This window comes from Tetrahymena thermophila (genome assembly GCF_000189635.1).
Source record: "Tetrahymena thermophila SB210 genomic scaffold scf_8254402, whole genome shotgun sequence".
Classification (NCBI taxonomy): Eukaryota; Ciliophora; class Oligohymenophorea; order Hymenostomatida; family Tetrahymenidae; genus Tetrahymena; species Tetrahymena thermophila.
The window spans coordinates 159,578-184,074 of record NW_002476185.1 but is presented as its reverse complement, the minus strand read 5'-3'; the positions used below and the strand labels follow the sequence as shown (position 1 = coordinate 184,074).

Genomic DNA, 24,497 nt, shown 5'->3' with positions numbered 1-24,497 from the left:
AAAGGTAAAATTTGATAAATTACTATTTAATTGTTGATTTAATTTATGTATTTATAATAAACGATTGTATTTCTTATAACTGATATATTTTAAAAATATTATAATAAATGTTTCATATTAAATTCAAAGATTTTCTATGTAAGTTGATCTTTTTTTGCTAATCATTTATTCGATATATGCTAAAAGTAGTTATTCAATCTTTTCGTCTGAGTTAGTTTTAAATTTGCTATTATCGTATTTTATAATATTACATTTCGTAAAATTACAATAATTTTGTGTGTGTTAGAAATAAATACTATTTTGATCTTCAATGATAATTATATCTTTTGACTGAAATAAATATTAATTTTATTAGGCAACACCCAAAATATTAGATTCTTTGTATTTTGAAAAATCTACTTTCTTATTAAAATCATCTTTCATGTTCATATAATTTGGATTAAGTACTATTGTTCCTTCTAATAAATCAATTAGTTTATTTAAATAAACTAAAGCTCCATAACTACCTACATCATATATACCAACAGTATACCACTTTTTAACTTGAGGATTGTCTGAAATAGTTTTTTCAACTATGTCTTTAATTTCGAGCTCATTTTCCAAATAATAGCTTTCTTCTCCACCTAAAGCCACAATAATAGAAGCAGTATTATCCAAAAAATTATTTAACTATCTACCATTTAAATGAGAATTCAAAAAATTAAATCCATCGTTTTCGATTTAATTAAAGAAAAAGAACCCATAATCTACTTAATCTTTCTTGATATATTCTAAGCTTTTAATCACCTAATAAAAATTTTATTATTTGACTTGAATTTCTGAGTCTGAATTCTACTCATCCTACTTATCATAGTATTTTAATTCTATCTACAAAGGACTAATTTCTTTAGGTTTGCAGAGACGATCATAATTGTCAGATTAAAATCCTTCTGGACAACTATCCAAGCATGATAATTTGAAAAGGTATTAAGCTTTAGGACAAAAAAACACTTTGTTTTCCTACCTATTATCAGTAATTTAATCTTACATTTTTATTACTTCTTTATCATCTTTTAAAGTTGGGTTTTATTTATCATTTTCTAAAGGTTTACTTTAATCTTCCTTCTTTTTTGTTGTATCTGTTTTGTTTTTTTTGGTCTCTTCTTATTCAATAATTTCTTCACTTTCGCTTTCACCTTAATTATTCTAAGAAGTATGTTAATCCTCTTTTTCTTCATTTTACTATTTTTTCTCTTCTTAATTCATTTATTTTTAGTTGTTTTTTTTAACTTCTCCTTATTATTCTTAATCTGAATTATTATGGTCATCATCGCCTAAAAAATGTTGTTTTTCTTTTTTATTTTATTCACTTTGATTTTATTATTTATTCTTTTTATCTTTATATTCTCTTGATGAAATCTATGGCCCTTTGTTAAATCCCTTGTATTAGTCAGATAATTGCTTCATCTTCTTTTTATTTATTTCATCTTATGTCTCCTTATTCATGATAAACATCACAAAGAAAGTGATGGAAATAGCAACCAATCCTATTATGATATATTTATTCACGCCTATTAGTTTAGCCTGAGATTTTCTTCCATCATTCTATTGTGCTGTTTAATTTTCATAATCACTTATACTTTCGTATTTTTATCGATTTTACAAACTCATTTTTGTAAAAAATAATTGCTATGTCTTTTCAAAAATTATAAACTTTAATTAAAGTAATTAATATCTTTTTTTTTTTTATATTTTGATAATCCTTAAGGAGTTATTATCAATACAAGTGTATTATTTTAATAAATAAAAATATTTATCATTTTTGATCTCATCAAAAAAAATTTAATTAATAAAAAAATGTGTACCACAAATCTTCAAAGTACTAATTGAATAAAATAAAAACTTCTCAAATAAAATTATATTTTAAAATAATATTTATAAGAATTTTAATTAGTTTTATTAACAGCTCAAAAGATTAAAATAAAATTCCATAAAAATTGATTTATTTTGTACATTTAAATTTGGGAAATTAATTTAATTTCTATTAGATGATTTTACTGGGATGCTAATTTAATTTTAATGAGAGCATTATTTAAATAAAATGTTTAAAAAAATTAAAAAAATATTTAAAATCTTATTTATTTTTTACATTAAATTAAGATAAAAAGATTCAAAATTAAAAATCAAAAAAAAGTTTAAAAAAGTAAAATTATTTTGCAAATTTAACTTTTTTTTTTCTAATAAAAGAAATTATTGTGTTTTTTTAATGCACAAATATAACTTATAATTTCTTTTTCAGCAAGAAAAAAATACTTTGATGGATAGTTAATACATTTTTTTAATTTGAGAAAACTAACTTTTCATCAATAAATAATGATAAAATTTTTACTTTAGTAAGAAAAATAGAATTTAAAGTAGAAGTTTTCTTTTATTTATATTGAAGTATTAATTTTTATTGTTAATCTGATTCATATTAAATACAATACCTGAAAATAAAATTTATATTAATCTAAAAATTCATTTTATTTGTTAATTTTTTATTAAATAATGAAAAAATATAATATTAATTAGAGTATACACATGTTTAAAATAATTTGTTGAATAATTTAAATAGAATCTAATATGAAAAGCAAACAAAAATTAAATAATTGATTTAAAATATGTCAAATATTGCTCTCAAACTTGAATTTTTATTAATAAATTTAATAATCTAAATTATTTTTTTAATGAAATATTTTTCTTTTATTAATTTACATAAATTTTTCAATTTATGCCATTATATATTTCTTTTTTTTAGGTGTTTATTTACTATTCTATAATTGAAAACACTTCGTCTGTAAAATATTTTATAGCAGAGTCATTATCATTTTAAATATTTTTAAAATATGAAAGTTAAGTAAGATTTTTTCTTGCTAATCTATCTAAAACAGGTGTCTAAATATCTTTATAAAAAGTATTTTTAAAAATAAATACTTATTTTTGCTACAAGTCTATAAAATGGCTCTCTATATCAGCTGAAATACTTTATATTTGTTAAGTTCCTGTTTATTTCTACTACTTTTTTATATTTTCTAGGAGTTCTTTAATTTCACCTAAATCTTCGATTGGATCTTAAATAAATATACCTTTAAACATATCTAAATTATACATAAAATACTTTAAACCATTAAATGAACCTGAAAAACCAAATCCTACAATATACCAAGAGCTAATTTAAGGAAACTTATCTTATAATTATTTAATTTGTTAATTTATCTACTCTTCATTTTAAAGATATAGTGAATTTGCTCCTGAAAAAGTTATTATTGCTCCATTTATTTGAGATAAAAAGTTTTATAATTTACTAACTTTTATTTTTTGAAAAAGGAAAGTGAAATCATCATTTATAAAATCATTAAAGAATATAATTCCAGTTAGCTTATCATTAAATGTATCTTCAAGAATATTTTGAGTGAAATCTTTAGAAAATATCTCAACTTGAGTGAAATTCGTTTATTAATCTAATCTGGTTATATTGATTTATTTTTGATCCATTTTAGATGGTAAACAAATATTATTTTTTGGATCTGCTATAAAATTATGAGGACACTTAGACAGACACATGCTAAGATAAAAATACGTTTTTTTTGAGCATTGAAAAGCTTATTACAATTTTTTTGTATCTTTGAAGTAGAATTTATTATGAATAAATAAATAGTTAATCAAACAAAAAAGGACTATCACTGAAATTAAAATGAGTATTTTATTCATTAAATTGTTGCCTTTCATCTAAACTTCAGTATTTTTATCTACAGGTTACTATTTAAGATTGCCTTGTATTAAATCATTTTATTCTTCATCCTTATAAAAAGCTTAATTTTTTCTCTCTAAGATAGTATTACTTTCCTCTTGTTCGCTCATTTATTTACAAATCCTTTTTTTTAACTCTAATATTAGAACTATTAAAAAATCAATTATATTAATAATAATATATGCTAACCTCTTTCAAAAAATTAATTCTTAATATTTTTAATATCTTTGACAAATTTATGTTATTTCAAAAAAAATATTTTTAAGTTAAACAATTTTAATTTTAATACATCTAAAATTATTTTTTAATTTAATTACAATTTTAATGCAATAAATAAAATTTTAAATATTGCATTTTTAAAAAAATATTAAATTTATTCTTTATTATGAAAATTACATTTTTAAAATAATTTATGTAACATCTCTATTAAGATGTAAAAATAAATAATTTTTTTAACATATTTTTAAAAAATACTGATTAAAAAAATGATTAAAAATTCTTTGAGAGATTGTTTTTAATTTTTATTTAAAAATATACTGTTTTTATTTAATATATTATTTATTTTGTGTTGTATTTTAAAAAAATAACAAATAAAATTAAATTATTTTAATGAAAAAAAAGAAATTTATTTTTTAATTTTTAAAATTTTAGATAAAAATAATTTTGATTTTATAAAAATTTAACTTTTAATTTAAAATTAGTTTGAAGTAAAATAAGATTAAATTAAATTTATATAATTTTTAAAAATCAATTTTTAATGAATTTATTTGCATATCAACACCTTTCAATGTACCTTAGTTAATTTTTTTGAATAATTTATTGATGAAATAAATAATATTCATTCTATTAGCACATTAAACCTTATCGTCTAGTATACTTACTGAGCACTTAGAATAAAGGGGTTTAAATCTTTATTATTTAAATGATGTATTTATTAAATTGTGAAATGATTAGATAAGTAAATAAGATATTAATTAATAATGATGATATTTAGAATTTAGTGCGTTTTAACTAATATTTTTTGCAATTAGTTCAGAATTAATTAGGAACAAAGGATTAATTTATAAAATCTAAATTATTACTTACCTTTACTAGAAGTATCAGCAATATTTGCTCTTAGATAAAATATATTTAGCTTAAGCAGTATATATTTAATATCAAACCAAACTCTATTAATTTATAAATATAGCTAATAATTTCTTGAAAGTTTTGCTTAGTTCTATTTCATGGCTTAACTAGATACAATTTTAAATAAAGAAAAATAATTAATAGAAAGCAGAGATATTCAAAAACTAGCAAGCTATTCCTCTTAGTAAATAAAATATAAATTTTAAATAATAGATTATTTACTTTTTACTTGAAGATTTGATTAATATTGGTCATTAGATTGTTTAAAGTAATGAAATAGATAACAAAAAAATTCTTTATTCAAAATTGTTTCTATTTCTTTTACTGTTGTTAGGAAATTTCATGAATATATTATTAATTTCTGGAATATTAATAATAAAAAAAATTTAATTCATACAGTTTATACGTCTATAATTACATTTTCTCTAAATTATTTGCTCAAATCTTGTTATAATTTTTATTCTTTTATAAAAAACTTAGATATTTTGCGATTTTCATTTTGTTATGCAACATAAATAATATTCCTCTATAAAACAAATAAAATCATCAATATTAGGTGAAATCTTTTTCAGTTAGATATATATGTGCGATTACAAACTTATCTTTTCACTCAAGTACCCAAAATTATTATAGAATAAATTTATTGCGCTGTATTATAAATAATATTTAAATACCCTGAGTTATAGATTTGTTACAACTAGTTTATATATTTATTTTTAAAGTAAATATCTTGAAGATAGAAAATTAAATACTAATTTTTATATGTTAGTTAAATAGTTTTAAATGAGAAAACCTCTTTAATGCACATGTATAAATTTGAAGATTATAAGGTTATTTGGTTTAAGTAAAAATTGTAACTAAGAATGGTAATATAAAATAGATAGAGTTTTACACTGATATATTTACATAATTAAATTAGATATAAATTATTAAAATTCAATAAAATACAAATATTGTAAGAGTTTGATTGATTGATTGATTATTAGTTAGGAGGAGTTTTCTTTGATTTTTAAAAAACCAAAGTTAATAAATAATTTTAATTTTTGATATTTTGAATCAGTCAGCATAGCAAGGTCCATATTAAAGTTAATTTATTAGTATATTTTAATTACTTTAAAACTTTACACAGTATTAATTACAATTTGCTTGCCTTTATTAATTTTAGATCATTCGATATATTTCACTTTTTTTTTTAATTAGCAAATTTAATATCGAAGATCTGACTTAATATCAGATTTTGTATGATAATATTAATGTGACTAGTAGAACATCTCATACGAATGTTAGTCTTCTCAAATTTTATTAGATTTAGTTTTAATTTTTGTTTACTCTAGAATAATTAGCAGATTGTTTACGCACTGAAATACATTTTTTTTATTCAAATTTCTATGACTAAGCTTTCTACATTTTAATTTCTTAGCTAGGTAATTTTTCTTCATCTCTAAATTAGCTTTTTGTAGACTGCAAATTAATAACGCACATATCCTTATTTTCTTGAGGATTATGTTCAATCTTCTTTTGCTTTATTTATACCTTTTAGGATTATAAAGCTTCAATATTGATAACAACTTGATCATTTTATTCAGGTATTTCGATTTAAGCTTCTTAAATAATCAGTTCGTTACACTCTTTAACTGGAGGGAAAGCATAAATTGGAATAGCATATTAAATAGTTCCTTGTATGCCCATTTCATCTCCATAGTGTTTTTTATAGGCTTTTTCATATAATTCTTTAACTTCTTGGTCACTCATAACTCTAGCTTTTAACTATGATGGATGAGTTTTTGATTTATAGATTTCATATTCTTGTAAGTAAGGAAGAGGGTTTGGAGTTATAATAAACTATTATTCATTTCTTGCATTATTTTCTTGTTAAATTTACCAATCAAATTTATCTTAGCTTTATCCCTTTCTGTTGAAGAAATAATATACTATATAGCAAATAATAATAACAAATATAATTCCTATTACAATAACGAAAATAGGAACATTGAAGCTTATGCTTGTATCGTTGTCATTCTTTGCCTTTTCTATACAAGAAAGAGTGCAAGAGCTCAAATCATTGTAGAACTGTTAATATTAAGGATTAACTTATGAAGAAATTCCAGTGCATGTATTAATACAGGCAGATTCATCATTAGAATTAAAATCTTAGCTATAAGTTGTAGAAAATACCTAACTAATCATACAATTTCCAAGACTATTTGTGCATTAGAAGAATGAATGAGATTAGTCATTATTTATATAGGAGCTGCATGAATTTGTAAGACATTTCATATAACTATCTGAATTAACCTATGCAGATTTAGCAATAGTAATTACTAAAACAGAACTTAAAATAAATAATTTATTCATTATTAAATGTTTGGCTATTTTTTATGGTGTTAGAATTTTCTTAAAAAACTTTAGATGTTCCTAATGTTTTTTCAATAAGAGAGATGCTGTTCTTCTTATAATATTAAATTTTAATTTGTTTCTTTAGAATTGAAATTAATTATTGAGTATTGCAACATTTAAAAATCACTGTTTAAATGCTTTATTAGATTTGAAATAATAGAGATAAATTTATTCGTTAGAAGTTTCTACTAAGTTAAAAATCATTTTTAGTTGAAAATTATTTAAGTAATATTATTGTTTAGGACCTATTTAAACAAAATATATAGGAATTTTAAAACATTTTACATTTTAAGTTCAATAGCTTAATGAATAAAGAATAAAACAGTATGAAAAAAATTTGAGTAATGTATATTCATAAATTACTACTTGTTTATTTATCTATCTTAGCTGGGGATTCATAAAATTGAATCATCTTAAAATTATTAAAAGGCAAATTTACTAAATTGAAAAATATGTTAAGCAATAACTAACTTTGTATTATTAATTAATATTCTCTAATATGTGTTTCTTATATGACATATCAAATCGAATTTAACTTAACAAATATTAGGTATCTCACCAGTAGAACTAAAAAGATGCATGCCATTATATTTTCGATAATGTCTGCTCTTAATATAATCTCAGTAAATGTTTACTTTTCCAAGAGAATTGCTTTAGCAATCTATTTATTTAAAAACAATTCGTAAAATTTTTTTCTATATTATTTAAATTTTTCTACTTTATTCATTCAAGGATATTTATAAGTATTTACTATTTAATCTTAATTTCATGTTTTTAATAAATTAAAATTTTACCCATTATTTTTGTTTGTTACTTCATTAATTAATTAATTAATAATTAGGAAAATTATAATAATATTTATTCAGTACTTTTCTATTTTATTTGAATAGAAATGTATATTTACTTCTTTTGCTTAATTTATAAATTACTAAAAAAATATTTAAATTTAATCATCAAGATACTTGTAATAACATAAATCTATGTTTAATATTTAAAATAGCTTCTATTTTTTTAATCTAGTTATATTATTTAAAAATTTTTTTTTATATAACTAAACTATATCAAATTATTAAATAATGAAGCTATAATCTGATGAATTTTATTTATTTACATAATAAATCAAGTTTGATTTTTACAATTGTAAAATATTTGTTAGCGTAATAACTATAACTATTTATTAATAAAAGTACTTAACTTTGTAAATTATTAATTTTAGTTTGTATTAAAAAATTTTAAAATACTAAAATATTGTCATTATTTGAAAACTTATTTCAATACACTATAATCAAATGATATTTTATAATTTAGATTTTATATATTTAGAAACAATTTAGATTTTAAATATTTAGAAATATTTATATGCTGATTTTATATAAGTAAAGAAGATAAAATAATAATAAAGAAACAAAAAAATAAGATGAATTTAATATTGCTAAATAAACGAAAAAATAAAATTTCTATTCTTATATTGATTTTCAAATATAAAATATTTTGATTATATATATTTAAACAATTCATTTTGTGAAAATATTTTTTACATTTATTTATTTATCATTTTATTTTATACATTTTAAATACGATTTTAAAGTAATTTTAATTTTTTTTAAAAAAATAAAGAGTTAATTAAATTTAAATTGATTTATCCTTTTTCAAAAATAAATATAAAAAAAATAATTTACTTTTTCAATTATTAAAGTATTCTTTATATTTATTAGCTTATTTATTATTGTATTTGCATCAATGATAAATTATAAGCAATTTTAATTTTAATGAAAAAATAAAAAAATAAGTATTAAACCAAAAGACTAATTCTCTTCTTCAGCTATAGCTGAAAGTATTTTTTTCATATACCGTAAATCCTCATAAATTCTCACCAGCATAAATTTTCACCATATTTTCTGAATATTTATAAATAATCACCATATAGTACTCTATGAGTTTAGGGTGGGGTTGATGAGAATTAATGAAGATTTATGGTATTTACTTATTTATTTTATTATTTTTTGTATCAATTATAAATTATTAATCAGATTACTAAGAAATTTTAATAATAAAAAGAAAAAGATATTTGCATTTTTTTAAAAATGTTATTAAATTAGACTTATTTTGGTCTAATATTTATAGTAAATGTTTTAAAAAAATCAGTTCTACTTTAGATAAAATTAAAATTATTTCACCTTATCTTTATCTTTTGATAATTTTTAAAATTTAATTTATAAGTAAGAAAATTCAAATTTTTAATAACAAATTAAAAAAAGTTTGAGAGTTTAAAAATTGAGTATTTATTTATTTATCGTGAAATTTAATTAAATTAAAAAAAAATTCTTCAAAAAAGTATTAATATTAAAAATATTAAATCAAAACTTTTTAAACATTTATTTTGAAGTATTAATTTACTTAGAAATACTATAAATTTAATCACTATTTTATTAATAATTTATATCTATATATAAGGGCAAGATTTTATTAGGAAAAGTTTGTATAATAAACTACTCTAATTAAATTAATATCGATTTCACCATGCAGATCAAAATAACATTATAAATTGATTGGAGGTTTATTAGGAAGAATATTTAGTCCTCCATGATTTAAAAATAATTTTAATAAGGATTTGAACTCTAAAAACAAGAATAAGACTAAAAAATCAGATTTAATTAAGAGAAATTCATCATATTATTGGAAACAGTTAAAAGAAGAGCATAATAATTGTCTGTTGTCTGTTTTTTATGAACATATTGATAAAATAATATTTAAAAAAATTGTTTATTACTTTTTAAATACATTTATCTAAAGGAGATAACCTTGACTCCAAATCCAAGGAACTCAAAAATATAATAAAGGAATAAAAAAACTTTTCTAAATAAACAATATAAAATTGAATAGTTCCCAAAGCTCTCTGTATGCTGGCTGAGTAATTTGAGTACTATTTAAAATTCTAAGCAAATAATTATTTTTCCTAAAGCAAAGTAAAAGACAAAGACAACCACTACATTTATATTATTTTTTTTGAGTGCTTTTATAGCAGTTAATTATTTTCTGAAACTTTCAAATAATAAGAAAATAAATATTTTAATTAAAACTAATTAATAATAAATTAAATATTAATTTACTATCTTCCTATAAATTTAAATTCAATATAAAATAAAGAAATCAACTAAAAAAATCAAAACAAATAGGTTTTCCATATTAAAATTTAATAAAAATACTTATGTTTTTAGTTTTAAAAATGTTAAGAAAAAATTGAACTTTTTTTTAAATTTAAAGAAGAACTAAAAAAGCAAAAAATAATATTTTTGAATTTAGATCTAAATAATTTATAATGAATGATTTCAAAGATAATGAATAATGATTATGATTCATTATTATCATTTTAAGAGTATTTATTAACGACCTTATATATTTTAAAAAATAAAATGTTAATAAATATTTCTAAACAAATATATTAATATTCTATTAATTCTTTATACACAAAAAATATCTGTTGCTGCCTTCCTTTATTTAATTTAGATTATAGTACTGATAAAAATAGACCATAAATTAAATATTCTGTGGTTTTTATCTTTAAGCTATAAGAAAGTAGGCTGTAAGAAAGGAAGTAAAAAAAACGAAAAAAGCAAAGGAGTAAAACTTAGTATAAATATATTTAAAGTGTAAAATGAGTAAAGCAAAGTAAGAGATATTTCCAAATGGGACAATATTTGAAAAAATCTTTAATTATCTATGGAAACATCCACCAGATATTGAAAATAGATTATAAATTAACATACCAGATACTATTATATTCAAAAATACGCTCCCTGTATTTTGGTATTTTACAGATAAGAACAACAATATTAAGAGAAAGAAAAAAGAAAATACGTCTATTGATAATATTTATGAAGCTATGACTGATTAAGTAGATCCTGATTAAGTTTGTTGCTATTTTATGTATTCTGAATGTTGCGAAAAAAAATATGATCCAACGAAAAAATGTGAGAAATACTCTGGGTTAACATATATTAATTAGGAGTCTTAAGTAAAGATTTAATACTTTGACTCTAAAGATTTAAAGGATTTCTTGTATGCAGAAAAGATTCCTATTTCTGCTGGAATATTGCAAAAATTCGTAGCTCCTCCTTCTGAAAATAATAGTAAAAAAATATAATATTTATCTGAAAATTTTAGCTTAATTAAATTGTTTGTTTAATCTTAATTTACAGGTGTTTTTTAGGTTATGTATGGTTCTAAAATAAGTTAGTATTTAAAGATCACTAATAAATTGCCTTTTAATAGTGTAAAAATTGATAAATACGAAAGGTGTTGTACTTTTGATGGTCCATTGTATTTTTCTTAAGCATGTAAAATTATTTTTTAGTTATTGATGCAATAAATAATATTTAAAATAAAAAAAGAAAGTGCAGCCAAGTTCACAGCATTAAAACTTAAAAATGAAGTTGATAAGGTATTAAAAGAAATTATATTTATCATAAATTAGAAAAATTTTAAGTTTATTTGTCAAAGCTCTTTAAATTTTAGCTTATTTTAATATAAGAAAGTAATTAAATAGTTCAAAACATTTTTTCTTTGCAAATATTTATTTTATAACTAACAAACTAAATATCGCTTATAAACTGATAGAAAAATTTGTATTGAAAAAATGTATGATAGAGCGTTATTTTGATATCCTTAAATTTTTCAATTTCTCTTTTTTAAATATAATTTTACAGATTTCAAAATAGATTGTGGAGTTATGTGATTTATTTTATTAAAAAATATAGGACAATACATTTGAATAAATTTTTGTAAATAATAAAAATATTTTATATAGATATTAGAGCACTTAAAATCGGTGAGCTTTGGTATTTTGTATTTTGAAAAGGCAGACTTCTTTTTTAAAATTGATAAAAATGAAAATCTATGTCTTTTATTTATGTCAAATGCTAAACTAAAAAGCGATCAGTGTTTATCAGATTAAAGTGCACAAAGACAAGTTTTTAAAGTAATAAATTGCTGTAAATTGTAATTTTGTAACCTCAAACGAGAAAAAGAATTGTAATGTTTTTTAATAATTAATGCAATTTTTTTTATTATAGTTTAGAGAGATTGAACCAATTTAGAGCTTAAATCCTTTAAAGCCCTATTAAATACAGAAACTTGTAGTATGCTTAAGATGTTAAAAAAAGGAAGTTCCAAATAGATTTATAGAAATTCCTTACTCATATATAATATAGGAAAAAAATATTACTAAAGAAGAGAATCTTCTTTATTTAAATAATTATAATGCTATCGAGTTATAGCATCCAAGAGAAATTTCAGGATTTGCAGATAACGAAATAAGTAAAAGAAGTAATGAAAGCTAAAATAATAATACCAAATTAGAATCAAAAGAACTGTCTTTGCTTTAAATTACAATATCAAGTGATGATTAATAGTAAGACCTTTCACTTTTTAAACCTAAATTATAAGAAAAACCAGCAGAATTTGCTTACTAAAACCATGTAAATAAATTTTAAATCAAAATGAAATCGCTGTCATATTTTTCAAAACTAAATTAATAATTTTTTTCTATTCTTTTACTAACTTTTTAACTTACTTACATAATTTACTTACATATTCATTTATTTTTTTTCTAAAAAATAATTAGGAGATTCCAAATATTTTTTCAATGTTACATCACAAACTTGATTTTTAAAGCTATTAGAAAATAAAAGATGAGTTCTTTTTTTCGTAATAAAAAGTAAGAGTATGCTTAAATTGCTACATGGAAATCACTCCATACTTAGAGATAGTAAAGTCTAGAGGTATTGTAAGCTAAAAAGATCTTCAGTTTCGTCAAAATAGAATAAAAGAATCAAGGAGTTTAGACAGTAAAAAATATGATGTAATTAATTGTTTGTAATCTCTATTTTTTTTTATTTTTAAATCTTTTTTATTCAGCAAAATTAGCTTCAATATGTTCAGGAATTTAAAAATTTAAATGATTAAGTCAAATTGCAAAGAAAGTTTTAGAAATAGGGTTCTAAAAACTAAAAAATTGAGCAGTAATAAAATTAAATTATTAAATGTTGTTAAAAATAAAATTTACCTGAAAATATAAGTTCATATAGTAATAGAGAAGTGATAAATAATGAATAGGCAAGCTAACTGCAGAACATAAAAGATTCCTAAGATTTTTAAAGGTTCAAAATATAAATTTAGAATAAAATGTAAGAGTAAATCAATTATGAAGACTTACGATAGAAATAAGGTTCAAAAACTGAAAAAAGAGTTAAAAAACAAGACAATTAATCGCCATTAAGATTAATTGACTTTAATTTGTTGAGATCAAAAAGATAAATTAATTGCACTCCTTAATCATAAAAATTGGATTAATTTGAATTTTCCCCTCTAAAGTTTAATTTATCTTAAAGTATAAACAGATAACAGCACTCTTCTATTTCAACAAGATTATCTAGCCTTTCTAACTCTAGGTATAATACGCCAGGATTAAGTAAACACTTTTTATCCTAAAAAATAAGATATCAATTATTTGTTAAATAAAGATGGTGCAAAATAATAAATAACTTTAGTAAAACAAGATGAATTCAATTTTCAATATGAAAGTGCTTCAGGTTCAAAAGGAAAAGATCAGATACAAAATATTTTAAGAAGAAGGAGTGAAGATATTGACATAAAAATTCTTTAGAAAAAACAAAAAAGTAGTTAAATTAATTAAAAATTAAGCGAGATAACTAATAAATAAAATTTATTAAGCAGCCTCAGAATTTAAACACCGCATAAAAATAGCCTGATAACTTAAAGTAAAATATTTTACGATTAATTCGGATAAGGTTTTGATAGAAAAAATTCTTAAAAAAGAACAATTTAAATTTATTCAAAATAGGTTTCAATTTAAAACTTTTTTAAAAATTGAAAAGCTCTCTGCTTTTTTCTTCGAATTTCATAAATAAATCTTAAAAATTGATATAAAAAATTAGTATAAATCGTGAATCTGTATGTTTTTTTATTCATATTATTTGTGTTATTTGGAAAAAAATAGTTCATCTTGCATTAAAATGACTTATAATAAAAAATTTATTTTATTACTTAAAAATTTAAAACAGTAAAAATTTTAATTTAAAAAACCTTATTCTTTTAATCAGATTTTTTTTAAATAGCTCTTTTGATCTAACTGGCTTTAGTTTAATTACATTTTAAGTTTTTGGTTTATATGCTGAGTATACCAACTAGCTAATAAATATTTAGTTTTTTGTATAATTTAAAACATTACCATATTACATTCTATATTATTTAATGAGGGTTACTTTGTTTTGATATTAGAAATTAAATGATTGATTTGTCTCACAAAGATTTTATAAAAATTATTATTTATTTAAAATTTATTTCTGTTTATTTATTGATTTTGTTTGCAAAGTTTTTTTAATTGAGGTAATATTTTGAATTCTGTGAGAAGGTGATATTAATTGGCTTTTTATATTTAAAAAGTATATGAACTCTGAGTTAATTAAATTAAAAGCCAGTATAATTAGATCAGATTCAATTAGATTGTAATTGTTGAATTAAACAGAGGAAAAGCTGCACCCATTTAAAAGGATCAGTATAAAATAGCGAAAAGAGATTTTTTTGCTAAAAGAAATAGTATTTTAATATATAATATATATTAATTATTTAAAAAGAAAAAAATAATACATTATTTATAAATAAATTCTATTTAAAAAGAATACTGATAATAAACTACTGATTGATTGATATTGGTTTAAACAAAACATTTTTACTCAATATTTTGGCTATACAATTAACTAATTCAATTAATAAAACTTTACCATTAAATAATCATAGCAATATTTAATTAATTAACAATAAGAAATCAGCATTAAAAAAATGTAATAAGAAGACAATTTTATTTATAACAGTTGCGTTGCTCTTAAAGAAATGGATATATCGATACCTGATAAGTCTAAAATAAATTAGGATTCTCAGCATAAATAAAATGAATAAAAATAAAAAAACTATAATTTAATCAAAGAAAGCTCCCATCATTTGTCAAGATAGTAAAGCAATTATAATAATGATAGCTACTATGAGTTTGATACAGATGAAGCAATTAAACCTGCTGTTAATTCCATAAGCTCCTCAACTATTAAACTAGCGGTTTCTGCTCCCACTGCAGGATAGGTAGATAATATTATGAGAAATCCTAATAATAATTAAAAATATATAGAGGGATTAAATTTTAGCAATGATCCGCAATCCTTAGAAATATATATATAATAGTAAAAATATGATTAAAATTAGCAACAAGAAAAAATGTAAATAGAGTCATACAATAACTTTTGCAAAACTATACATAACACTGATTCTTATATTCATTTTTAATAAACTTCAATTGAAAATATCTCTCTTGAAGAATTAACTAGCTAAGAACCCTCAATAATTAATGAATTAAGCAAAAAAAATTATATAAATCAAAAAAATAGTAATTAAATCGAGGTTATCAAAAGAAAGCAAACAAGGGGCATGCAGAACAACCAGTTTATGCAAAAATTTGATGAAATCCCTAAGTTAAAAATTGATGATTTAAATTTAAATAAAAAAAATTAGACTAGTATAAACAACAATAATTTTTAAATTTAATATATTTCAACTCAATAAGAATGTAATATAAAAGAATAATGTTTAAGTGAAGAAATTTCATAATAACCACAACAAAATATTCACAATTAAACTTTTTCATCAAATATTTAAGCAAATGAAAACACTCTTTGCTAATCATAAAACAGTAATAATAAAAAATTTACATTAGAAATTAAAAAAAGTTCTCATAAATTGACTTAGAGATAGCAAGATTTAAAAATTAAGGTAATCAATAAACAAAATTCGTTTTATTCAAATAACAATTCTTCCCCAAATTCAAACGAATGTATTCCTTCAGACCAAGATTTAATTTCCTAAAGCTGCATGTAATAAACGAATAAATTATGTGAAAGTCTTTAAGATTTTTAAGAAAAAAAATCATCAGAAAGTGATGTTTCTTTAAATGATATAATTAGCGCAAATTTTTAGCAATAATAATGTACAGAGAATTAACAATAAGAAGACTTTTCAAATTAAAACTAAGATAACGAAGTATCTTAAGACTCAAATGAAACAAAATAAAATTTTGTAAGAAGAATTTGTGATTCATCTTCTCTGTTTTGGAAATAGTTTACTGAATAAGATGATGAATATCTGCTATCCCTTTACGAAAAATTAGATAAGAATAATGTAAACAAAAATATTCTATCTTCATTTTTAAAATATATTCTTGATAATGGGGACGATGTTGTAGTTGAATGTCTCGACTAGAAGTAAAAGGATCTAAATATCATTAGAAAAGAACTAAAAAATTTTACTAGGAACAAAAAGCTAAATAACAATACAATAAACAGCTTTTTTAATAGCTAGCGATATTCAGAACAATTTTAATACTTTCTTAAGTTTTACGCAATCGATTATTTTTCTAAAAGTAAGGTAAAGGATAAAACAAACCACTATATATGCATTGCTTTCTTTTTGAGGTGCTTTTTTAATAGTAAATTAAGAGAAAAAATTGTTGTTTATAATAAATCTAAATACTTTAAATCCCTTCATAAAAATAGATATTCCGCAAAATAAAATCAAAGTGAGGCATTAAATGAAAGTTAGTTGATAAATTGATTAAAGATTAGGATTTTTTTTCGATTGAAGAATTAGTGTAAAAGAAGAAAAGAAGAAGGATAAATCAATTAAATTTGATTAAAAAATAAATTTCAAAAATTAGTCAAACGCATACAATTTTTTTAATACAAAAAGCATAATAAAATTTTACAAATAAATATAAGAAAAGACAATTTTATTTAATAAAGAAGCCAGCAATAATCTCTTAAGAGATAATGTTTTTTATTAATTAATGTTAACTTTACTAATTTAATTAAGATATAAAAAGAGACTTGTTATCTATATTCAGATTAATTTTAGAAAAAATAAAGATGATTGGCTCTTCTTGCTTGTTAATTTTAGCAAATAATAAAAATATTTCAAATAATTTTTAAGTAAAAAATGTTAATAAAATTTTTTTAATTTTCAAAAATTTTAAATTTTAAATGTAACTCATTCATTTATTTATTTTGCATATTATTTATTTCCCAATCATATTTAATAAATTAAAATATCTATGAAAAATATACTTTTATCGTATTTATAAATTTATTCATGTAATAAGATTTTTTTAATTTCATTTGCTATTATTTATTAAAATTGGCTGAGAAATTAATAAATAAATTAATTGATTTCCTTCTTATTTTAATTATTTTGTTATTTACAATTTATCTAGAAGTTTTTCAGGAAAAAAATAATTTAAAGTTCAATGAATTTAAAAACAGTAAAAAATATTTCTTAAAAGTATACATTTTATTTATTTTGCTATAATTTTATAATATTTATATTTGATATTAATAAGCAACTTCTTTATATATTAGAAAATTAAAAAAGATTAGCAACAAAATTATATGCTTCCAAGGAATAGATTACAATTTTAAAAAGTATGTCATTTTGTTATATTTAAAATAAAAATTATAGAGTAATTGTAATTCAAACCTTTCTCATATTTACTTAATATATTGTTTTTATGTAGTTTAATTTTCTTTAAGTTTTTAATTTTCAAAATTATATTTTTATTAATTTTGTAGATCTTTGAAAATACTAAAACTAATGAAATTAAAATAATTAAAAAATTAGTCAATAAAACTATAATACCTCTTATTTTTTTAAAGCTAATATACATAATTAATTATCTCAAAATTTTACACATTCTTCATTTTGATAAATTGTTAAATTCAAGTAACTAACTCTCTATTTGAATACAAATTAAATTTTTATTTTTACATTTAATACTATTTAGCAATATAGTTCAAGATAAATTAAGATTTTTATGCTTCAAACTCCATTTTTGTTAATTAAATTCCAAAATTATTTTACGATTTGATTTTATTTATTTTAATGTAACTTATTCAAAAAATTAAATTGCTTAAAAATAAAAAAAAAGCTCATTTTACTACTTTTAATAGGAGATGTGATTAAGTGGGTGTAATTTTTTTAAATTGCAACAGAGATCCTATTTTACTATATATTAAATATTTACAAACAATTTATTTCTAAAAAATTAAGTTTTTTAAGGATAAAATTTAAAATAATTTAAATAAGAACTATCTACATAATAAGTCAGGTTAGAAAAGGTTATTTATATGTGTGGATGCTGTTATTTTGACTGAATGTTACTATTTAAAATATAGTTGAGTAATAATTATAATCTTAGTTAAAGAGAGATTAATTATCCACCTTTAATTAACTTTAGTATCATCAAATTATTGATAGAATTACATGAGAAAAAATACTTTGATTTTAATTAATTTAGTAAGTTAATAATTTTAATAATAAACTATCATATAAAAGCTAGTCTATCGATCTATATATCTTTCTTAAATTGGAATCCAAATTATAAATCTAGTTTTTGAAAATAAGACTTTAAGGATAAAATATTGTCCCAGTTCTCCCTTTTAAGATTTATATTTGAGATATGGAAAAGATAAAAGAATTGGTTGATGTCAGGTTTGAGATTATTAAATAATACAAAAAAGAGATTGCTTAACTCTAAAATGAGAATTATAATCTTACAGACAATTCTAATATTTAGAGGAAAATCCTTAAATTTATCATCAATGCAAAGAAGGAAGAGAAACAGAGAATCAGCAATGAGAATAAGCTTTTTGAAATATTTTTTAGCGAGAGATCTAATTCATTGTAGAGTATTTAGTAAATAAATTATTATTATCATCTTAAATAAATGTTTTTAATCAATTTTATTTATTTTAATGGATTTTAGGCAATTCTATTCTATCAGTCTACAAATAATGAATTGTTTGTTTCAAAATTTCGAGCTTGAATAGGAAATGGTGTTTTGTAAAGAACCATAGTATCGTAATGTTGCATCTCTTTACATTGAGTTTTTTCAACAAACTAACTTTTTATAGAGGGCTGACGAAATCAAAATGATTATCAAAAATGAGCTATATGAGAGAGTAAATAAATTCCTTTAAAATAGCAAATTTTATCACTATAACTATATCAATGCATAAACAACTGAAAAATTAAATTTATTTTCTGAGATGTTGTTTTTAAAATGTGTTAGGTTCCTTTTTTTTGCTTGCTATTAAAGTGGCTGGTCGAAATGGCAAGAGCTCAATTTGGGGATTTCATAAAAGAAAATTCAGATATTTATTTAAAATAGCTTACATCGAATCGCAATAAAGGATCTTAGAAAGAAATTATTACTATTACCTCAAATTAAGATTAAGACATTATTAAATAACTACCTTACAAATACAATAACTCGACCTTTTAAATAAGTGAAACCCTCCAAACAGACAATCGCAAAAGTAAATAAATAAGTTAATAAATTGTTTCTGTAAGATTAAATAAAACAATTTAGTTCTAATGAATATCAAATAAATTTTTATAATTAAATTTAGGTATAAAATCAAAGAGATCATCAATGAGCTCTTTAGATAGTAAATAGATTGATTTAATTAATGCCTGTGGTAATTGTGTTAATGCAAGCAATCCTCCTAATAAATTATAGGATAAAAATCAGGCTACTTTGAGGAACAGTATGTAAAGTATATAGAAAATAAATTCTCAAACTTAACTGCAAGTGCTTTCAAATGGTTTTAGCATATAAACATCTAGCTAAAATCTAAACTGCTAACAAACTAGTATTGCCCCTCAAGGCATTCATAATTCTACAAAGAACAGCAACTAAAGTTAAACATAATAAGGATTAACAATTAGTACTTAAAATAATAATTTAGATAAAAAGAAGTAATCTCCTATGAAAAGATAATATAATATCATTAGTAATATTAATGACATTATGGATTTAGAAGTGAATAATTTTAGTATAGAGATGATTATGTTTCTTATGAAAAAGCTAACTTAACCTGATGGGAGCATTAATGATTAGGGCAAGTAATAAATGGTTAACTTTATGATTAGCAAGAACTTGGAAGTTAAAGCTACAATTGAGAATTACTACTCCAAATACATTGAGAAATTTCCTTAAAAAATTAAATAGCAAATACAGTAAATACAATAAAAAGTTTTAGATAAAATATAAAAAAGGAAAAGAATTCAAGTTGTAAGTTGCTACAATTAAACTAATAATTTAGCAGATTAAAGTAATACTTCTTATAATTAAAATGGCCTTTCGGATTTTAGAAGGAATTCATAAACTAATAAGAATGAAGTCAATCAATCCAGGCCTTATTCTTCATAAGGTATTTACTCAAGTAGTGTTAATCAATCGTTAAATTAGAGTCAAATCAAAATGGAAAAGAAACAAAACTTAAATAATTCTTTAGATATACAAGTCAATTTATAGGAAGGAACTATGTTTTAATTTGATTAATAGGAAGGTTAATAAAAGAGACCCGTATCATAGCAAAAAAGCGACAATGTAAATAGGATAATAATAGAAACAAAAGTAAAGCATCTTTCTCTAGAATAGAACTTAAACTCTCAAAATAATCAAAATAATAAGTAAATTTATAATTAAGCGAGATACTAATAGAACAAACTACCATACAGTGGGTCTCTCTTTTCTTCTGAAAATATATCACAAGAAAAGTAGGTTTAAAATTTAACTAAATTGAGCCAAGACTAATTTGTTTAAAGAATGAGATCGACTCATAAAATATATTACCTTTAAAAAAGAAATAATCAAAACAATTAAACTAATTCTACAAATAATTCTACTTCAGCCAGTTAAAATTCACATGGATTATAAGAAACAAATAATTTACCTCTACAAAAGGTTTCACTATCAAAACAGAACTAATAAATCCCACCAATAAAAGTAGCTTCTATTGATGGAAACGAAGCAGCTTATTCGACTTTAGTTTTACCAACATAAGGTAATGAGTCACAAAAAAATTTAGACCCACTCTAGAATAATTTAGATAAAATCGAAACAATAGACTATTCCTCAGTTATGTTCACAGCTCAATCTTCCAACAGAAACAAGCCTCAATATCCTTTAGTTATTCCAAATCCACAATACTAATATTTTTATAATTCAAACTAAAAGCAAACGTAAAATAAAGTATAAAATAACCTTTTGCAAATTTTATGTTTTTTTAAAAAAAGCTCCACATTATCAATAATGGAATAGGGAACTCGCCCTAAAACAGCTTCATTTACTGAAAATAGTAACAGGACATATGGGTTAAAGACTAAAATAAATGTTTAATATTTGCAAAGTAGTAAAAGACAAAGAAGTAGATCCATAAATCAGCAACTTAATCCAGGCAAAAAGCAGCTACTATCTAATTGGGTTTAACCAATTAATAATCCAACATAACTAAACTAAATTAGCTAAGTACCTAATGGAGACACCATAAAAAAAATTGCAGATATAAGTTACTAAGCAAGTCTTAACAACTCAACCCACTTTTATGGAGGTAAAGATATGAAAGGAACAGGGAACATTTAAATTATTTCTTGTTAATAAAATCCTTAATTTGGGTCAAATACATTGCCTATATAAAATTAAAATTATCAAAACAATACTTTATAATAATTTAGAGTATCTTCAGCTAAGAAATCTTAGAATAGCCCATTTTATGCTGAAATATAGAATAATACAAACATTAAAGAGAAATTTTACTAAATTTCCAGAGAGAAAAGAAGGTTATCTCAAACAAATTATCAGCAAAATTCCCTCATAAATTCATAAAAATTAGAAAATCCTATTTAATACTTTAGTGTGCCATAATCTAATTTACAGCAAAATCATTAAAAATAAGTTTAATAAATTAATAACTAAAATTGTATCTCAAATATGGGTACTCGTGCAAGGCACTCTCTAAGTGTTAATGATAGCTTGAATTAAAATTAAAATTGTGGAAAAACAATCCCCTAATAAAACAATTTCAATAGTATAAGTCACAGACCATAATATTCTTCTAATATAGCCAATTAAGATATTTCAGTTAATTTTATTTAGCAATCTACAATTTAATTTAAGAAAATATAACAAGATCTTGCTAACTAACCTTTATTAAGCAGGATAAAGGGGAATTCTAAAAAGAAATGAATAATTGATTAAAAATATAAAAAAATTTACATTAGCTATTTAAATTTATCAAATTTTATAAAAAATCACTTGATACATTTAACAACTAAAAATAAAATATCAAACTTTATTTCATATTTATATTTGTGTTACTTTATAATAATAAATTTAAATTGTTAATCTAACTTTTAAAAAATAGTTCATCTTAAGTTTTTATTTTTATATTCAGTTAATAGATATTTATTGAATAGACCTAAAAAAATATTGATTTAAATATTTATTTTGGTTTCTAAAGATTAAAAAAAGTAAGTTTGTTTTTTATATTTGTGAGATAAATCTTAAAAAAAATAAATTAGATTCAAACACTTTCAATTTATTTAAGTTATACAGAAAAAATTAATTTTTAATAAATTAAATAGCTTATAAGATGATGTTTAATGAATTAAATTAGGTTTTGATTTTCGCTTTGTATTTGAATATATACTAAGTTATTTTTTTTAATAAAAATAGTTTATTTGCTCTTCATTAGAGAGCCATACTTCTCTTTAATTAGCCTTTAGGTAAATTTGAAGAATTCATATTTTTTAATTAATTAATTTTTTAAAATTGGTTAAAGTCGAAGTTAGTTAAGTAATGAAAATATATCAAGTGTGTGCCAAGCACTAAATCAGTCTATAAATTTAAAATCTTTGATTTTTAACTTCAAGTAATAAATTTTTATAACCATTTTTTATTTATTTAAGTTAATACCATCTCTTCAAAACATATACCAAAGCTTTAAATTATTTATTAAAAATTTTAGGACAGTTTAAATCAGCACCTAAAATTTAAATAATTTGATAGTTTCTATTGGACTTTGTGAAAAGCTTTAAGATTTAACATTAAACTTGAAGTAAAAAATGATTCTTTTATAATAGCTTATCAATCATGTTTAGTAATAAAAAGATAGGAGATGAAGGGATATCTGTTATAGCTTCAGCTCTTAAATAATGCCCAAAAGTTATTGATTTGAGCATTTTAATGATGTAAAATATTTTATTTTTAAATTAATTTATTTATTCAAAAATCTATTAAAATAAAGTGTAATAATTAACAACTTTTTTTTTTTTAATCAATCTACATTTACTTATAATATATTTTTATAACAAGCAAGTAATCAAATAATAACAAATATTTTCTATTTTTTTTTAATTAGAAAAAGAAAATAATTATTTTTATATATTATAAATATTAGATGGAATTAAATTTCAGATATAGGAATATCTAATTTTAGTAATTAACTTAAAGATTTAACATAACTTTAATAATTGAATTTAAATTTAAGGTAAATAATTTTAATGTTTTAAAATTAAAAGAAAAAAAATTAAATATTTATAACAAAAGTTACAATAATATTAGCGATGCTGGAATAATTGAATTAAGTAATTCATTAAAATATTGTATAAATGTTAAAAAATTAGTTCTTAAGCTATGGTAACTTAAATTTGAACTATTACAATAAATATTTTACTGAAAAAAGTTTATTTCTTAATTCTAAAGTAGTAACTTTTTTAGTGATTAAGGTATATACTAATTAGGAAACACAATGTAATTTTGTTCTAATATTAAAATTTTATAGATTCAGCTTAAGTAAAATATTTTATCAAATAAAGCTTTTAAAAATTTTTAATAAATTTAAAAATAAAGATAAAATTTGATTACCAATTAAGGTATTAAATTATTTGGTACTACTCTTAGAAAATGTAATCAAATTATTGTGCTCATAGTTAATTTAAAGTAAAATTAAGGTATTTTATTTATACAAAGTGACATAAGAATTTTAATATTCAAGGTATAATTAGTAAGATTTTGAAGTGTCACAAGATCTAAATATTAAATTTAAGAAGGCCATAAGATTAACAACATTAAAATTTGACTATTGAAACGAATATCTTTATTTTAATTTAATTAATAATTAAATTTTCAAGAATAAAGAGCAAATAATTAATGATTCTCAATACTTTTTGATCATAAAAAATTATAATTGTTTATCTTTATATTTTTTTTTAGATTGAATCTAAAACTTTTTATCAAAAGATT

The 24,497-nt window shown here is 20.6% G+C and overlaps 7 protein-coding genes across 7 annotated transcripts; 3 read left to right on the top strand and 4 right to left on the bottom strand. All coding sequences in view use genetic code 6, as the record gives it.

The window, feature by feature from the left end:
• Positions 1-123: 123 nt before the first annotated feature.
• TTHERM_00658680 (transmembrane protein, putative) lies at positions 124-1,749 on the bottom strand (the record flags this gene model as incomplete). Its single annotated transcript, XM_001024069.2, has 1 exon — positions 124-1,749. Exon 1 carries the CDS (start codon positions 1,648-1,650, stop codon positions 124-126), a length of 1,527 nt encoding a protein of 508 aa, XP_001024069.2. The 5' UTR covers positions 1,651-1,749.
• A 993-nt stretch (positions 1,750-2,742) lies between these two features.
• Positions 2,743-3,879, bottom strand: TTHERM_000657680 (transmembrane protein, putative; the record flags this gene model as incomplete). The annotated part of the gene is made up of 1 exon (XM_012799981.1): positions 2,743-3,879. One exon carries the CDS (start codon positions 3,877-3,879, stop codon positions 2,743-2,745), a length of 1,137 nt encoding a protein of 378 aa, XP_012655435.1.
• Positions 3,880-6,169: 2,290 nt separating this feature from the next.
• TTHERM_00657670 (transmembrane protein, putative) lies at positions 6,170-7,360 on the bottom strand (the record flags this gene model as incomplete). Its single annotated transcript, XM_001024067.4, has 1 exon — positions 6,170-7,360. The coding sequence occupies exon 1, from the start codon at positions 7,250-7,252 to the stop codon at positions 6,170-6,172; it is 1,083 nt and encodes a 360-aa protein (XP_001024067.3). The 5' UTR covers positions 7,253-7,360.
• A 3,475-nt stretch (positions 7,361-10,835) lies between these two features.
• TTHERM_00657650 (hypothetical protein) lies at positions 10,836-14,186 on the top strand (the record flags this gene model as incomplete). Its single annotated transcript, XM_001024065.2, has 8 exons — positions 10,836-11,424; positions 11,494-11,631; positions 11,686-11,735; positions 12,102-12,272; positions 12,367-12,771; positions 12,918-13,154; positions 13,211-13,763; positions 13,816-14,186. The coding sequence occupies exons 1-8, from the start codon at positions 10,950-10,952 to the stop codon at positions 14,184-14,186; spliced, it is 2,400 nt and encodes a 799-aa protein (XP_001024065.2). The 5' UTR covers positions 10,836-10,949.
• Positions 14,187-16,092: 1,906 nt separating this feature from the next.
• On the bottom strand, positions 16,093-16,815 carry TTHERM_000657649 (transmembrane protein, putative; the record flags this gene model as incomplete). Its single annotated transcript, XM_012799980.1, has 1 exon — positions 16,093-16,815. One exon carries the CDS (start codon positions 16,813-16,815, stop codon positions 16,093-16,095), a length of 723 nt encoding a protein of 240 aa, XP_012655434.1.
• Positions 16,816-18,866: 2,051 nt separating this feature from the next.
• TTHERM_00657630 (hypothetical protein) lies at positions 18,867-22,439 on the top strand (the record flags this gene model as incomplete). Its single annotated transcript, XM_001024063.2, has 5 exons — positions 18,867-19,102; positions 19,173-19,368; positions 19,479-19,725; positions 19,819-21,436; positions 21,491-22,439. 5 exons carry the CDS (start codon positions 18,867-18,869, stop codon positions 22,437-22,439), a joined length of 3,246 nt encoding a protein of 1,081 aa, XP_001024063.2.
• Positions 22,440-22,779: 340 nt separating this feature from the next.
• Positions 22,780-24,416, top strand: TTHERM_00657620 (kinase domain protein). The gene is made up of 10 exons (XM_001024062.2): positions 22,780-22,869; positions 22,929-22,978; positions 23,035-23,124; positions 23,221-23,310; positions 23,354-23,443; positions 23,653-23,742; positions 23,802-23,891; positions 23,958-24,047; positions 24,105-24,194; positions 24,250-24,416. Exons 1-10 carry the CDS (start codon positions 22,846-22,848, stop codon positions 24,338-24,340), a joined length of 795 nt encoding a protein of 264 aa, XP_001024062.2. The 5' UTR covers positions 22,780-22,845; the 3' UTR covers positions 24,341-24,416.
• Positions 24,417-24,497: the final 81 nt, after the last annotated feature.